The sequence below is a fragment of the Mauremys mutica genome, chromosome 14 (genome assembly GCF_020497125.1).
Source record: "Mauremys mutica isolate MM-2020 ecotype Southern chromosome 14, ASM2049712v1, whole genome shotgun sequence".
NCBI lineage: Eukaryota > Metazoa > Chordata > Testudines > Geoemydidae > Mauremys > Mauremys mutica.
Genome location: NC_059085.1, coordinates 43488021 through 43505254, shown reverse-complemented (window position 1 = coordinate 43505254; position 17234 = coordinate 43488021). Strand labels below are relative to the sequence as shown.

At 47.7% G+C, this 17234-nt stretch overlaps 2 protein-coding genes across 11 annotated transcripts in view; one reads left to right on the top strand and one right to left on the bottom strand.

Annotated features, from left to right (window-relative positions):
• Positions 1-15294, bottom strand: part of SPIRE2 (spire type actin nucleation factor 2) — a 59221-nt gene extending 43927 nt beyond the window's left edge. The window contains exons 1-2 of one of the 7 annotated variants that reach the window (XM_044987249.1): positions 15138-15294; positions 14500-14663 (exon numbers count right to left, since the gene is read on the bottom strand). Coding sequence is in view for 2 of the 7 variants with exons in the window: in XM_044987248.1 (XP_044843183.1) it covers positions 3966-4554 (589 nt within the window). In the remaining 5 variants the exon portion in view is untranslated. The other 6 variants (XM_044987252.1, XM_044987251.1, XM_044987250.1 and 3 more) reach the window with 6 other exon arrangements.
• FANCA (FA complementation group A) overlaps positions 15280-17234 on the top strand; it is a 66717-nt gene continuing 64762 nt past the window's right edge. For 2 of the 4 annotated variants that reach the window (XM_044987246.1, XM_044987243.1), the window contains exons 1-2: positions 15283-15433; positions 16498-16607. In XM_044987246.1, coding sequence (XP_044843181.1) covers positions 15379-15433; positions 16498-16607 — 165 coding nt within the window. In that variant the 5' untranslated portion in view covers positions 15283-15378. Of the gene's footprint in view, positions 15434-16497; positions 16608-17234 lie in introns of all 4 variants that reach the window. The other 2 variants (XM_044987242.1, XM_044987244.1) reach the window with 2 other exon arrangements.

The following is a 17234-nucleotide window of genomic DNA, read 5'->3' as shown; positions in this document are numbered from 1 at the left end:
AAGCCATGCAAATGTAGAATTTTGAACTAACATTCAATACCAGTTATTTAGAGAAGCCAGGGCTGATAGCCTCAGAGGCAACACTTACAGGTCTTTCTAGGGAAGGGAGCCAGTCCCCTAGAACCCTTTCTGGTCTGGGAGAATGATGCTTTGCTCTAACCAGACAGAGATGCTCTTCAGCGGGGGCCAGTTAAAGGCAGAACACTGATAAGCAGGAGTTAATGCAGAAACAAACTGACAGTGTGTGGGCACGTTTAGGAGGTTATCAGCAGTTCTACTGCAGCGCCATGTTGAATTGTTGCATCCAGTGGAGTCTGGGATATGCTAAATCCTGAAGCCAGATTGCATCAGAGGGGATTTTGTGCACATCAAAACATGTAACAGCTCAATGGGCAGGGGCTACATTAGGGCCCAGCTGCAATACAGCCGGCCTTCACAAGTTCATTGTTTACAGTTTGGGGAGAGGGTGTCTGGGAGGCCACACAGAGTGAGGAACCTTGTCATAACTGCCCGCCCTCATCCTAAATCACAGGTGTAGAAATTCTCCTACTCCCCCCATGGCACTATGACACCAATAGTACAAGACAACCTCTGGGATCATATGGCCAGTGCTGCTCATTCTCAATCAAGAAACCAAAAAGGGCAAAACTGCTCCCCTTAGTCTCAGGACTCCGCAAATCCATATTCCTACCAGGACCAAGAGCCTGCCTCCTAAAGCAACTCTACTTAGCCAACACTCTGCTCGGAAACGAACACAGAAGCCTAACAATGCTCCAGGCTCCTATCACTGCTCATGACAATTTAAGTGCATTTTGTATTAAACACCCAAGGAGGCAACTTGGCATTTCCATTTCTAAACACCCTGAAAGCTGCCCAGAGTGGCACTGAGTGAGAGAATGACAGAAATTTGGCTGGGGAACAGGCAATAAAGATTTTAATAATAAGCAAACAAGAAAGCACTTCCAGCATGCAAACGATGCATGAAAACACACATGGCAGGTCCTGCAGACCCCTGCATGAATTGCACTGTGTTGAGAGGGAGGCTGCAAACTGAACTCACAAGATATCACTAGCCATGCAAAAGCCATGTTAAAAATGGAGGCTTTTCTACAGGAGTAGAGATGCTTCTACACATAGCATGGCACAGCAGTATTGTTCCTTCAGGGACCATTAAAATGATGCAATCCTTGGCCTCCTTCCCACTGAAGAGATCAGCACTGCCTGTGGGCAAAACTGGCTATAGAGTTATAATGATTTAATGAACAAAGACTAAAGTCAGATCACTCAGTATTTTCAGTATTGTGTTGAAAAGTGGCTTCCTTTTGTATCCGGGCACATATTTATTTAAATTGTGCTTGTCCCGGAACAGGATCAGCCAGTTTTTGGAGGTTATGTGAAAAGTTTTCAGTCAATATTATCAGAGTAACAACCCAGCCTCCTTCTCGTTCAGCTCGGCGGTAAAAGCACAGATCTGGGGATGGCAAGCTGAGTTTATGCTGTGTCAGAGGCAAAGAGCTGCATAGTAGTAACATACATTTGTATAATGCACATTAATGTTTTTTTAACTGTTTGTTTATCCTATTTATCCTCAGAAACGTGAGGAGGAGGAACTCACAAGCGGCACAGGCATGATAATTGGAATTGCTCAGCTAAATACCACTGAATCACCCTGATAATAAGCAGTTGTGGAGCGTGCAAAGGTCAGCATCTGACAGGACAGGTGTGGCTGTTTGGAGGCTGTCAGGTGTAGTGAGGCTGAGGGCCAAGTGCCTCAAGAATTCCAGGAGTGAGGCTATCTCACAGCCAGAACAGGCTGCAAGAGGCTTGCTTTTTAACCGTAAGCCATCTGATTTCTCCTTCACAGCCTGAGAGTGCTGGGTGGCATTGGGCAGAGCAGTTAGGGGCTGACAATGTGAAGTGCTGAGCATCTCTGCTCTTCACCCCTTCCAACAGTGATTCGGTGCCGCATAGGATCTGACCCTTTACCTCTCTCTGTCTGCTTCCCCCTCTGTAAAACTGGGTTAATACTTTCCTACCCGCCAGAACTGAGGCAAAAAGTAGTATGTTCGTGTTTGTACAGAGCTTTGGAGATTAAAAGTGCTGTACAAGTATTATTACCTGATCATTATTATTATGGGCCTACTAGTCTGTTGGTGCTGGTCTGAGACACTCATCAAATTACAAACAAACAATTTCCACTGGCTTGGGGTATAATTAGAGACCACAAAACTACCAAGGATAGGAAATGTGTCTTTGTAAGAGGCGCTGACCTCCTGGCTCATGAACAGGTAATAAGGATGATCAATAAAGTTTAAAGTTCAATTTTACACATGTAATTTAGACATCTCCTAATCTTTGAATTTGTGCTGCTAGCGTCTGCCATTGCTGGGCTGGCCTGGCCTGGCCCTTCTTGACAGAAAGAATACATGGGAGGACTAAGACGACCAGTGACTGTGGTCAAGAGTCTAACTGATCTGCACTCCCAGACTTTTATTGTTATCCAGATTTTGAATTTTAACATCTCTGTATCTTGACATCCCAAACAATGCACTTGTCACATGTCCAACACGTCAATATCTTACTGAGGAGCTTCACAGTAATTGTGTGTCTGTTTTCTCCATGCAGTGTGATATTCCTTTAATATTAAGGCTGAGAGAGAACCAGGGAAGCACAGTGATTCAGATAAAGCATCATATCCTCAGATGCCACAGCATCTGGTGTATTCCCTTAATATTACCATTTTCTGCCTAGATACTACAGGGCATGGTCCATTTCCATTATTAATTATATTTATTATTATTTCACCCTTAGACATTAATGTATTTAGTTTTCTTTCTTTCTTTCCCAACCTTAACTTTCCCATAAGATGATTTTGTCAGTAAATTTCTTAATACACAGATTACTAACCACCAGTTTTTAACCCAAAGAGCTAGAAAGTCTGAAGAGCAAACTACTTATAAGTCTCTGGGTTACACATGATATAAACTTTCCAGGACCTGGCCTGTTTATGCACAGGCATGTTTTCTAGGGCCAAATAATTCTGACTGTTTAAAAAAAGTGCCCAAACAGATTCTCCCCAAATGTCCTCTCTCTCACACCCTCCCCCCACATCTCCCAATCAGAGTGGTGGGTTTCAACTCCATTAATTTTTTATGTATTATAAAGCCTTAAGAACAGAGGGATTCAAACGGAAAAGCCTGACACACTGTGATCACCTCAGTCACGGCATCCCAGTGGTGCAAGGTCATGTGTATACATTGCAATGGGAATGGACAGGGATGTTTGTTCCAGCCACCCAACTCACAACCCTTTGCATGCAGGATGCCTGCAAACATCTCTAAGGTCTCCCACCATCTGGGCAGCTGTGTGTTAGATGTACTGTCCAGAGAGCTGTCCCACCCATTGACACGCTGCCTGTCCCCGGTGCCCAAGGGGAAGTGTTCGCACACCACGGGCACTGCGTAGCCGGGCCGAGCCTCTCCTCCCCAAGGCTGCGACAGGCGGCGAGCTGAGCTGCCGGGGCCGGGGGAGCTGGGCTGTAAGCGGACAGCAATTCACCGCAACCCTCTGCCGCTGATCCCCGGAGAAGCAGCTGCCCAGATGGGGTGGGGGGAGGGCCGACATTCGGGTGCCCCCTGCAAACGAGGGGGCGGGAGCCTGGGGTGCAGCCTGACCCCCACCCCTGGGGTCTCTGCTCCCCTCACCGCCTGGCCTGGCTCGGAATTTCCCTCCGGGTGGCTCTGGAAAATTCCGCTGTGGAGGGTGTGATCACAGGGCGGCAGAGCCGGCCCCAGTGCCCAGCAATATGGGGAGGGGCCCCGAGGTTATCCTCAGCAGCCCCCACCCACCCCACCCCCATGGCACTCGCCGGCCAAGCCCCGGGGGGCGGCGGTAGTCCTGCGCCCCCCGCCAGCCCGCATCTGGGTGCTGCGGCCCCCCGGGTTCCCCGCCCCGGGGGCACTCACCGGCCGAGCCCTGCTCCCCGCGGGCCGTCACCGTCCCGTCCTTGTGCAGCAGGATGTCCGCCGTGTCCCGGATCCGGCCCGCCGGCCCCCAGCGCCCCTCGGCGCCCGCCAGCCCGCGGCAGCACTGGTAGCACACGGCCCACGCCTGCTCCTCGTTGATGGGCTGCTCGTAGGACTTCAGCACCTGCTCCAGGGACAGCTCCCAGGGGTCCTGGCCCTCCGGGCCCCCCGCCCTGGCCGGGGGCGCTGCGCCGCTGCTGCTGGCTTTGGCCATGGCCGCTCCATTATCCGCTCGGGCAAGCCGGGCTGGTTTCCATAACAGCAGCGCCGGGCAGCCGGAGGAGGAGGAGGGCTGAGCCCAGCTCGCCTCTGCTTTGTCATCCCTCCAGCCCAGCCCTAGAGCCAGCCCGCGCCTAGCCAGCCCGGCGTGCAAACAAGGCAGCAGCCTATGGCCGCCCCAGGTGGAGGGCGGGGGGCGGAGAGAGCCCTGGCCGGATCCGTGCACACAAAGGCGGCGCGCAGGGCGGAGACCAGAAGGGGGCAGAGAGGGAGCGGCCCGGGGCGAGGCGGAGTTCAGCCAGAGGCGCATGCAGCGCCCGGGCAAGGGGCATTAGCCTGGCAAAGCGGCGGGCGTTCCCTGGCCCCGGGGAAAGGCAGCAGGGTGCAGGCGAGTTTAGTACAGACACCTCCCTGCAGGAGAGAAAGCTGCAAGTTAGAGAGGCATGTGCCAAGGCCAGTGCCAGGCCTTTCTGAACACCTGAGCCAGCCCCCGAGAGCGCCCACTGTGCACAGGGCCCAGTGCTCCTCTCTGCGCACACGTGGAACACCCCAGAGCCCCGACCCTCTCCTCTGCCAAGAGACTCGCTGAGTAAGTCACCCACCCACCGAGGGTATTTTTCTTTAAGAACCTCTTCACTCCTGCCTGCTGCCCACAAGCCTTGGCTCCTATAAACCCCATCTTTCTGCCTCCTCTCGCCCTCTCTACCATCCTGCTAACTCACACATTGGGGTCACCCTGGCTATGTCTACACTGCAATTAAAAACCCGCTGGGCTGGAGCCTGGGCTCTTGGGCCCTGTGAGGTGGGAGGGTCCCAGTCCTTGAGCTACAGCCCGAGTCCAAAGGTCTACACCACGCGTGAACAGCCCCTGGCACAGGCCAGCCACGGTGTCTAACTGCAGTGTAGACGTACCCCTAAGACTAGTTTGTAAATTCCTCAGGGCAGGGACTGTCTCTTTTATGTTGGGCAACTCCTCAGACACTTTTGGGCACTGTTAAAACAAATAAAACAATAATAATATAGGACTGGCCTGCCCAAGGGCAGCAATTTAATCCCACCCTAGTTAATCCCTTTAAAGTATCCATGGACAGGCCCTGACATTCCTTGCAAAATCAAAACTAGTCTCTAAACTGATAAGAACAGATTTAAAATTTTTATTAAAGTTAATGTTTAAAATCAAATTTACGCACGTTAAGAAGGAAGGTACTGTACATCTGGGGTCAGGCTTGGGTGTCAGTTACAAGGTTCATAAGATATATACATACTACATAACCAGCATAGACCCAGATTGGGGTGCAGGAGTTTTTAAAACATCAGTGGATAAGTGATCTCAGGTACACCACTCATTGAATGTATTTAGAGTCCGAGTCAGTATTGGTGTAGTGAATAAGTACATGGGTGGGGTGCATCCCTTGGATCTTCAGCCTGCAGTAATTGTCCAAAGCGCAGAGCTACATGACTCTAGCATTCAGGGCCAGGAAGTGCAGCAGAAGCCCAGCCCCATATGCAGTTGGAACTGCAGAGGGAGCTTGGGAAGGCATGGTATAAATCCCAAACTGGAATTTAGCTCAGACTTACTTATGAGAGCACTTTTGGTTCTTCGGTGATCACAGATCAGGCCTCTGTTTTGCTTTTCATCTAAAAGATAGCACCTTGATTTGCATAGCACCAACACTTCTTGTAGCTCCGGACTTACCCTGGAGTTCTCTCATCCAGGTAATGCCAAGGTCCAACCCTGCTTCTCTTACGAGATCTGACGTGGCCACAGCCCAAGATGGATGGTTGCAGAACGCCAAATTCATGCAATGATTAGGCTTCTCCCATAATTTACTATTTTAAATGTCTTGTAATAGAGATGCCTACTGAACACTTTGCATCATGGGTACCAGTGTTATTGAGGGGACTTAGTTCCTGTCCTCAGCTAGAGGGACACTGCTGTGACCTAGGGCCCAGCACAGGAAATAAGAACTAGCAAACTGATGCTGGCTGTACCTGTGAGGTGTGCGTGATCTTTGCTGGGAATAGTCTATACCTCACCTGCTCTTGCTGCACCGAATCAGCATTGTTGATTGTGCAAATCCCTTCTTCAGTGAAGAGGAGATGCATCTGGAAACACTGGTCCAGAAAGACCAGGAAGAATAGCAGGAACCTTCAAAGAAGGGTCAGGTAGACTGGGTGCAACAAAGACTTTACAGCTACCCGTTTGGAAAGTGGAAAGAGAACTCAATCCCATGTCAGAACTACTAACCCATGTAGGTAAACTAGCTACTGATCCTGCGTGCAGGCCAAGATTTCTAATGAATGAATGATGAGGGAACAGATACACAAATACTTGTCCTCTCTATTGCAAGGGACCTGAATATTGACTAGAGATGGTCTGGGGATATCAGCAACAAATACTTTTGGATAGTGTTTATAGCACAGAAACATCATTTTTGTTTTGGAGAAGGAAGAGAATAGAGCAAGGTAGGAGAGAGGCTCCTGTTTGAGGAATCTTGCTGTCGACGCAAACTTACTTCGTAACACTGGAATTCAGAAATAAGAAGAATATGGGATTATCCGTAGATTCAATTTATGCGTGGGATTATTCAAATCTAAACACTAGCAATCAGGGCCTGAGGCATATTGTGGGCAGCTCAGGGAGAAACAAGAGCCATTAATCCCATCTGATCATTAACTGCCCCCAAAGAATGCCTTGGATCAAGGTCAGTTTAGTTTATTTCCCTCTCCCCAGCCCCAGTTAGTGCTTTTCCCCTCTGGTCTTTTTTCTGGTAACTGAATCCCTTTGTGGTTCTCCAACATGCTGCTGATGTATTACACTGGTCTAAGGAATGAATAAATGCACAGCACAGTCGCTAAATCAAATTTGGCTTTGTGGGTGTGGGGAACAGAAAATCTGTCACCATGTTTACATACAAAATACCCACCCAAAGTTTCTGTGCTCAGTGGGGACTCTTTGTCCCCAAAGAAACAAAAGCAAACATCACTTTACACTTCTGCCACACCCTTGCCACTGAGCAAATTAGTATTGTCTATTCTTTCCACAGGGCCATAAATGGGCATGGGTTGTTACAGACAAAAGACAACAGGGTCAAATTCTGCTCTTGTTTACACCAGTTTGCATCCAGAGTATAATGGAGTTAATCTGGACACTAATGTAAATGGAAAGAGAATGTGGCCCAGTGTCTCTGCCCCAAAGTTTACAACTTAAATTACAATCAGAAGTTAAGTAACAAGGGATCGTGACAAACACTGCAGTGGGGTAGGGAGAAGGGCACATGAGGGCTACAGCAACAGAACCATGCATATTATCAGGCTGGTGAAGCTCATATGATGAGGGTTATAGGCTTTCCCCCCCCCACACACCCCTCCCTCTCTTACCTTGAGGGGAAGATTCAGGTTTCATAACCTTAAAGAAGAAGTGAGTTTAAAAAGAGAACCAAAGAAGAAAAGGAAACTGATCCACCATGATTTCGTCCAGCATACAGCTGCTCTCTCTCAGGTACTCATATGGCCCCTATTACTGTGATATCCAAGCACCTTACAATCTTTAGTCTCACAGCACCCCTGCGATATTGGGATGATATTTACCTCCATTTTACAGATGGAAACCAAGACTCAGAGAGGCTAGTGTGGCCTGTCCAAGGTCACACAGGAAGTCTATGGCAGAGCAGGCAGTTGAACGCTGGTCTCCCAAGTCTTAGGCAAGTTCCCTTCCACTGGACCATCCAGCTCCAATCACCTCTCTGGGGTGATATTTAAAGAACAACAAATCATTTTAGATCAGCTACCTGCTACATGCAAGAATGAACTCCATATTTACTGCACCAGAGAGAGCCAGCGTGAACCCAAACGCCTGCTTACCCGTTCCTGCACTGCTCTGACAGCCCAAAGATGTTTGGATGGCTCTGCAGGTCTTTGGTTCCAATGAGCCTGTTAAACTCAGTGGGCCAAATTCTGCCTTGGTGTAGTGGGGAGCAATTCCATCTAGAGCTGCAGCTGCTTACAACAGGACGGGATTTGGCCCACTGAATGGCGGATTAATTGGGCGTCCGGGTCACTCAGCAGGATGGCTGCCAGAGGCTCCTCAGGACCAAACTGCAAAATGATACAGGGCAGCACAGGGATCTGTACAAGCAACATTTTGTAGGAAGTTTCCATTTTGCTCTAATTGCCCAGCATCCCCTGGAGCCGGTGCCTTCAGTACAAAATAGAGTTCAGCCTTTTCCTGCCTCCCTCCCTCTGTTGTTTTCTAGAGATGGGGCTGAGTTTAGATCTGTGATTTTGATTATTATAATAATTGTTAATTACTTTATAGCACCTGCAAATGTGCTACCTGCTTCTAAAAAAAGGTCCCTACTCTGAAGAACGTGCAGTCTTATTGCTGGACTGGAGTGATTAGAGACAATAAAGCATGCACCTAGGTGAAAGGGGAAGGTGTGTAAGAGAGCCTGGATGAAGGAGAGATAAGTGGTTGATTACTCACTTTTGGGAGTCAAGCCTCTTGGTAGCTCCACTTTTTAGCATAAAAATGCACTTGTGTAGGCACTGCTGCAGACGTGGGGCTTTAGGATTTACTAGAGCAATGCACTGGTGAAGAGGTGGTGAACAGATTTGAGGGGTGTTCCAAGCAGAAGGGGCCGGGTGGGAAATGGCACAGAGAAATTTGTGAGGGAGGGAGATGAAAGGGGGATTGAGTCTGACATCCATGATGGAATGGGGCATGTGCTCTGGGAGACATGAAAGGAGACCAGGTCAGAGCCACAGGCAGAGACTGCATGGGGCAGGGACTTGAAAGCACGGAGTCTGAATTTGATGCACAGTGTAACAAAGAGCCAGAAAAGCGACTCAGAAGGAGGAGGGAGGCAAACATAATTGAAATGATAGGTGAGAAAGCTGGCGGATGGACTGGAGCATGGCAAGGCGAGCATCAACAAAACCCTACCAGAGGCAAGGACAGCTCAGCACACATAGAAGTAATAATGAGACCATCCCCGACAGGTGCTTGTCTAACCAGTTCTTAAAAGCCCCCAATGATGGAGATTCCACAACCTCCCTAGGCAATTTATTCCAGTGCTTAACCACCCTGACAGTTAGGGTGCAATAAACCACCCTGGCTGCAATTTAACCCATTGCTTATAGTACTGTCTTCAGTCCTATCCATCCCAATATAGACAGGGGTCAGCTGTGAAGCTCAGATCTGGGTCCTGGCTGCTCCATAGATGAATCGTGTTTGGAGTCATGTTTAAGCTGTAAATAATTTTCTTGATGGGTTGTTTCAGAAATGACCTTAGAAGGTGAACTCTGAGCATGTTGCCCTTTGCAGAACAGACGGGAATGTGAATGAGGGAAGAGTTGAAAGCTGCAGGCATTTCCTGCTTTCAGTTTTGTTCTCACACTCGCCTGCCAGTGCCCTCCAGAAATCGCCATAAGGCACCATCAGAGCTATGTGGCAGGAAAAGGCTGGGGACTCCACAAGGAGACACCCTCACACCAAACCTCACAGAATTAATAGCAAGACCTTGAGTTACAATGGAGTAATACCATAATTAAAACACAATCAAGATATAATTAAATCTCCCCTCTTGATATCCTAACAAATAATTCAAGGTGTGTATATGTGGGTAGGCAGATTCTAAAGCAAAAATAAAAGGAAAAAGGAGAGATGAGGAAAAAGTCAAAGTGCTATGTAGGTGTGGAGTATTATTATCATGCCACAAAGCTTCCATCTCAGGATCTCAAAGAACTGTACAGACATTACATTTATGCTCACAGCACCCTCGTGAGGTAGGTACAGCGTATTCTAGTCATTTTACAAATTGAGAAACTATGGAACTGAAAGGTTATATAGATTACAGTAAGACTGTAGCAGCCATGAATAGAACCCAGGAGTCCTGACTCCCATTCAGTCCCAGCTCTCACCATTAGACGAAAGTAGTTTTGCAAGAAGTTGAATGCTTTGTATATTGTTTATTTTAAAAGAAATTAATGAAATAAGAGTGAATATCTTCATGCACAGGTTTTTCCTAAAAACCACATTAAATCAAGATGCTCATACAAAGGGACTCTTTCTGGTTAAAACTCATATATTCAGATATCCTTACCAGTGTTACTAATACACCTGAGATCATTAAAACTGGAAATATTTTACAAATCTGGTTTACTTTTCATTTCTGCTGCTTGGTTAGTTTTGACTTAATTGAATTTGACAAAGAAACTAGACTACAGAAGTCAATTTGTCTTTCATTTAGAGACAGTTTCACCCTGGTTCCCTTGCATTAGAGTTCACCTGCAGACTCGGCAAGGCAAGTTATTCTTTTAAAATCAAACTACTTCTATTTTCAGTTAAAAGAAGAACAATGACAACACTGTAGCAAAGCAATGGATGCCATTACAGTACCATATAAACATACCCACCCAGGGAGCCAGACCCAGCACTGGAGTTAAGTGAAATCTCCCTGCGTGGATAAGAATAACAGTTTCTATGGGCCCTAGAGAGCAACACGAGATCATGCTCACAGTCGCACTCCTGTACTATGTCTCTATAGCCAGACTTTGCACTTCTACAAACCCAAATATTGAGCCCTAATCAACCAATCTGTCCAAGTCCCCTCAACTAGGACGTTTGTTTCCATTGACATGCGTCAGTTAAGATGTTTTGCTGCACACACACCTGATAGAGGAGGACAAGTAGGCTCCCTGAATGATTGTCTCTCATGTAAGTGAGGTAGGATGTAAAATGGGTTCATCACAGCAGAGGGCCAGACAGTGTGTTCTGCAGCCCATAAGGTGCAGCAGTGTTTCATAAGGGCTGAGGTGTAAATGACTAGACAATGTACAAGGCAGGGCAAAAGCAGGCCCAGAGAATATCACTCTGCAATAGACTCAAGGAATTGTTATCATTAGAGCTTTGTTGTCCTCCTTTTCTATAGGGGCAGGACACATGGTACAGGCTTAGGGCTGGAGTCTCCTCTCACACCAGCATTACATCGGGGTGACTCCATTGACATCTGTGCTTCTGATTTATACTGGTCTAAGTGAAAGGAGAATCAGGCCTTGCTGCCCACACATAGAAAGGCTGGTTTCTAAATTTCCACCGATGATAATAAATTGATTTAAGAGTCACACTGACTGAGGCAAATTTCATATGGGGGTGAAAAGCCAAGATATTTAATTTGCAGAACATAAAAAAAGAAGTCCCATTTCCTTTCTAGATTCCTTTTCATTAATATTTTAATTAAAACCCATCCTCTGAACAGATTGCATTAACTCGGGGTGCCTCGCAAATAGTGCACCAGATTAAATATAGCCAGCAGTGCTAATTGCAACCTAGTAAGCCTGTGAGGCTGTGGAAACCTGTCAGTAATATTAAAAATAGAGAAATCTATTCTTAGAGTGACAGGATGAGGGGAAATGGCTTCAACCTATGAAGTATAAAAGTAGTACTAATGTCAGGCACTTACACTGGCAACTGGCTAAATGTAGACTATTGGTGCAGCGATATCAGCCATAGAATCATAAACATTAAACATGGAAATTAGCCCTGGGGTCCCAAGCAATCCAGCCTCCTGTCCTGGCCAATGCAGAACTGTTCCCTACAGTATATTTTCTAGTGATTTCTCCAGTCTAGTTTTAAAAGTCTCTGCCACTTCCCTAGGGAAACTATTCCACAGTCATAGGAGAAAATCCTGCCCCCTCCACCATAGCTGTAGATGGTCCCAGATGCAGCACAATTCTGCGGCCAGCAGGTGGAGACAGAATTTGGGGATGTTCCACAAGGGGTCTGCAATCACTGTGCAGGCTCCCTGCCTGTCCCCATGCAGCATGGTTCAAGCGATGATGTGGTAAAGGTAAAGGTAATAATTGGAGATATACCAATCTCCTAGAACTGGAAGGGACCTTGAAAGGTCATTGAGTCCAGCCCCCTGCCTTCACTAGCAGGACCAATTTTTGCCCCAGATCCCTAGGTGGCCCCTCAAGGATTGAACTCACAACCCTGGGTTTAGCAGGCCAATGCTCAAGCCACTGAGCTATCCCTCCCCCTCTGTGTTAGAGGTACACAGAGCAGTTAGCAATTGCCCCAGCAGAACTGGGACCGAGGAACAGAGAACTGTGGCCTGGGAAAGGTTCCTTATCTCCCAAACTTCTACGGAGGGACCCTGTATCAAATGCAGCTACTCAGGTTTTGCATTAATGTAGCCATTAATGACCTCACAGACAGGACGATTTCCCTGATATTCAGCCTAAATTATCCTTCCCTTAATTTAATCTCATACACCTTGCTTTGTCTCTTTGTACTGTGCTAAAGAATTCCTTTCCTCCCTTCATATTTACATCTTTCAGATAGTTGTAGGCAGTTATATCCTACCTTAGCTATTGTTACTTAGCCAGTCTATGCAAATGTAGATATTTGATTCTGTCTGCATAAGTCAATCCTGCCCACCCCTCGATCATTTCTTTTGTTCTCTTTTATTTTCCTCCAGTTTTTTCTACATTTTTCTTGTAGTGACCCCTGAATTTGACTCAATATTCCACTTGCCATCTCACCACAGTCATACAGAGAGGGATTATAAATGGACTGTTCCATGTTGTAATGTCTTTGTAGAGGTGGTCCAAAATTGCACCAGCCTTGTTTGTTGCCATATCAGATTGCAAACTGAGCTCCAGTTTGCTCCCCACTGCAGCCCGAGCTCTCTCTCAGAGATTAGTCTTTTCCTGGTTTACTTAAAAAAAACCCTCTTCATTATTTGTAAAACATTTTTAGAACATGAAGATGAAATATCTTTCTCTGAAGACCTCAGTCTGCCTTTAGCAAACACAGCATTTTGCTCTTTTTCTAGCACATTTTTTTATTTACTTATCTGCAGATGCACCATCATCAGAGAACAGTGCTGTTTAGTTAGCTGCCGTTGCTGAATCAGCAGAGGGTGCACACACCCACTGTGTTCTTATGTGTCCCACCCAAAACAGTGGCTTTTAAAAATATTTCTTGGTAATGGAGTGTTGGATTTAAAAAAAAAAAAAAAACCCAAACCTGAATCAATAAATGACTTTAACCAGCCATCTGGAGGCCACAATTTTACAGACAGTTATATGCAGGCGGACCTGTGTCTTGAACGGAGCCCAGTTAAGTCAACAGGGCTCCATGCAGGCCCCAAGACATACTTATTGCACGTCTCTGATCCAATGTTCAGGAAACAAGAATGGCAGCATTAGTAGTAAGCTCATCAATTATTTCATGCTTTAAATTCCCACTCAATCCTACCCCTGTTTGGAACTGACTCCCTTAAGGGCATGTGAATTTAGGTGGCCTGACAGGATTATGCCGAGACACATATAAAGCTTAGTCAACATAGCTCAGACAATGCACCTCGGACTAGCACTCCTCACTATGCCAGTCTTGGCTACCCACGCAGCCCTGCTAAGATACTTCCACCCTGGCCTGCGGCACCCCCTGCTGTTGCAATCTTGAGCCATTTCTGAATAAAAAATACCAGTTGCCCCAGACCAAGGTGTTTTTGTGATTGTGTACAAAATACTGAGGCCAAACTTATTTTCACTTTTGAACTCAGGCTTCCTGAGTTGAAAATCTAGTCAGCTATTCCTCCGCCTCACTGCACATGCCCCCAATCCTGAACTCTTGGACTCTCCTGCTGAAGAACACTCTCCATCCTTGTATACTGTGTTACACAGAAACATGGAATTCTACAAACCTGAGGCCTTCGTCAGTGAGCTGAGTCCAGGGCCAGCTCCAGGGGTTTTGCTGCCCTAAGCAGCCAAAAAAAAAAAGCTGCAATTGCGATCTATGGCAATTCAGCGGGAGGTCCTTCGCTCCGAGTGGGAGCAAGGGACCCTCTGCCGAATTGCCGCTGAAAACCTGGACATGCCGCCCCTCTCCAGAGTGGCCGCCCCAAGCACCTGCTTGCTAAGCTGGTGCCTGGAGCCAGCCCTGGCTGAGTCCAACAAACTCATTTCACTTTCAACTCCAGACTGAACCTCACCACAGTCTCAGGGAGGTTATTATTTTAAACAACTCAATCCCCAGCTAACCAGCTTCAGAGTCTAAATGGACCAGTATGGCACGCACAAGGATGATGAACATTTAGACAGGCATTCTGGACATTATAATCTAGTTCTTTCCTACCAGGCCCATAGACAACAGAGTAACTGCACAGTGTTATAACTTATCAAGCATCTTCTGCATACATGGTGGTGTAGAAAACGTAAAGTAAGACCCTCTAAGGAGTTTACTTACATTCCAGATATTAAACCATGAGCCTTGTCTTCAAATTGAGTAGGATCATAAAGGGTTTTCTCCTGCACACAGCACTTTTAAGGATTGCTGAGTAAGATGCTAGGGGAACAAGAAGAATAAATGCCTCACAATCAATTCCAACAGGCCATTTTCTCAATCCGTTTCTGTAAAAAGAAAAAAGGTTGTTGCTTCACGTTAAATATCCCATGAATGTTAATTTACTTGGTATTTACTGCTTGTATTGCTAAGAGACACTTAACACAAACAAACAAAAAAAACCACTTTAAAATGGGATTTCTCCTGACCCTGAAATGAAATTTCTATAAACTTTCTGTTCCCAGAAAACCAAAGCACTGTGCAGTGATAACCTTATCACCTCCTGACTGGGGAACTGAAGTGTTTGAGCCCTAGAATATAAGATTTTATTTAAAAAAGATGCAGGCTCCAGAGTAGAGACAGGTGGCGGGACAAGCTCTGTGTAGCTTCAAAGCTTGTTTCTTTCACCAACAGAAGTTGGTCTAATAAAAGATACTACCTCACCAAGCTACACCGGGCCCTGTGGGCCTGGTTCCTAAACTCCAACCCCACCACAAACGAGGAGGCTCTTCAAAAATGGCTGGAGTAGGAAGAAGGAATACCTAGGCTGTTGCCACTACCAAGATGGCGGACTCCATGTCAATTACTGCCACTACCAAGATGGCGGTCACGAAAGGTCAGTAGGCGGGGTCAGACGGAGCCCTTTAGCCAATATCTGGTGACGACTTCTGGGCGCCGTAGCCAATGGGAGCGCAGGGCGGGCTGGTCGGTTCCACAGTGGCGGTAGCCGGACCCGGCGCCCTCGCTGAGGAGAAGGCGGTTGCGGCGCTCGGCCTAGCGGGGATGGCCGCCAGCCCGGGCGGGCGGAGGGGGAGCCGGGCTCTCTCCGAGCTGCTGGGTAGGTGACCGCCAGGGGCCGTCAACGCACACGGGCTGCCCCAGAGGCGGCCGGCTCTGGCAGCGCCTCTCCCTGGCGGAGCGGGCGCCCGAGCCGGTGGCCCGCGGCAGCTGCAGCCCCGCTCTGCAAAGCGCCGTGTCCCGAGGTGACCGGCCCCGCCCGCCCGCTCGCCCCCGCGGGATGTGGGCGCGAATCGCTCCGCTCACACCCCGTCCCGGCGAGCAGTGGGCGTGGGGCGCCCCCGCCGCGGGCTGCGCCTCTCCCCGGCTCCCGCTGCCAGCGGGGAGCGGTCCCACGTTCCCACCCCGGGGAGCGGCAGGTCCAAAGCCCCCCGCGCTTGATTTGCTGCAAGAGCAGCTGGGTGACGTGAAGCCGATTTGTGTGTCATACGGCGGCTTTACCGGGCTTGAAACCGAAGCGAGGCGGGTGATGTTCCTCCCTCCGTGTCCCCTGCGTTTGTAACGCTGACTCGCTTTGCCTCTCAGATGTTGGTCACTTAGATCCATCTTGTCTGAGCTCTTTATCCCCCCTTGCCTTGACTGTCACACCTCCCTCTTTTGTGGCCTTTGCCAGCCCCAGCTCCCCAGACTGAGCAGGATGCTGCTGCCCCCTTCTTCACACGTACCCAGCGGTGTAACCACATCACGCTCCCCCCCGTCAAACATCTATCCTGGTGCTGGATTCATTTTGAGATTCAATTCAAAGTAACCCTAAAACTGGCAATTTCAGCCTTGCTACAGTTAGTGCAAATGGTGTTTTTGCAGCATGTGGAGCAGACAGTCTCATTTAAAAACAATCATCTTGTGTTCCTTGTCTTTGTCTCTGTTTTAGCACAGTTGTCAGTTTCTGTGTCAAGTGAGCTGGTCTGGATTAAGGAGAAGCCTTGGGGATCAGAAGGCAGACTTTGGCAGAGCGTGTGTAGCATTAGCCCACACTATGTCTGGCTCTTGCCAATGTCAAGCATTACTTTTCAAGAGCACAAATTTCATGCAGTCTAGAAATAAAGCAGCAGAAAACAGGCCATTAAGTAAACCTTAAACTTAATTTTTTTTTAAATTTCTTAGCAGGAAGAGTCAAGAAACAGAAATGCACATTTGAAAGTGGACAGGAGCTTCAGAAAGCAGCTGTTCACCTTCTGAGTTGCAATCAGAACTTGAATGACCTCTTGCTGGAGGTAAGACAGCTGGCAGTTTTGAACTTACCAGCCATATCCTGGGTTTCCCTAGAACCCTGCTGAAGTTTGGTCTCCAGACAAGTCTTTCTGATATAGGTCTAAGGTGCATGACCTATAAGCAGAATATCTTCAGTAAGTGAACAGGTGGGAAACAGGTGTAAAAGAAAACTCAAAGACAAGTGGTTTTCCTTTTAGAAATGAGATTTATATTCATTCTTTCTTTATTACCGTGGCCTAAAACTGGAGTTAGGGTTATATAGAGCAAATTCAGATTTGAAATATGGTGGTAAATTACCATCTTCTTTGTTGGGATCAGACCTGGCTTTGTCTATTGCAGAGGTTCCCAAACTTTTCCTGAGCCCCTCCTTTGGAGATTCATGTCCCATGTATGCCCACCTCTTAGAAGTGTGGTGAGAGGAGGGGTGCTTGGTACCCTTGGGGGAAGAGTGTCCTGTACTCATGGGGGATGTGGAGGGAGGGGTACTCATCAGGTTGCAGTTGAAGAAGACTTCTCGCCCTGCAGCGGTTGGGCAGTCTCAGCTGCTGGGACCCAGCTTCCTGCTTGTCTGGCTCCCATCCTGTTCAGACTAAACAAACAAGGCCATGTTGAAGAGCCAGGGTCAGCCG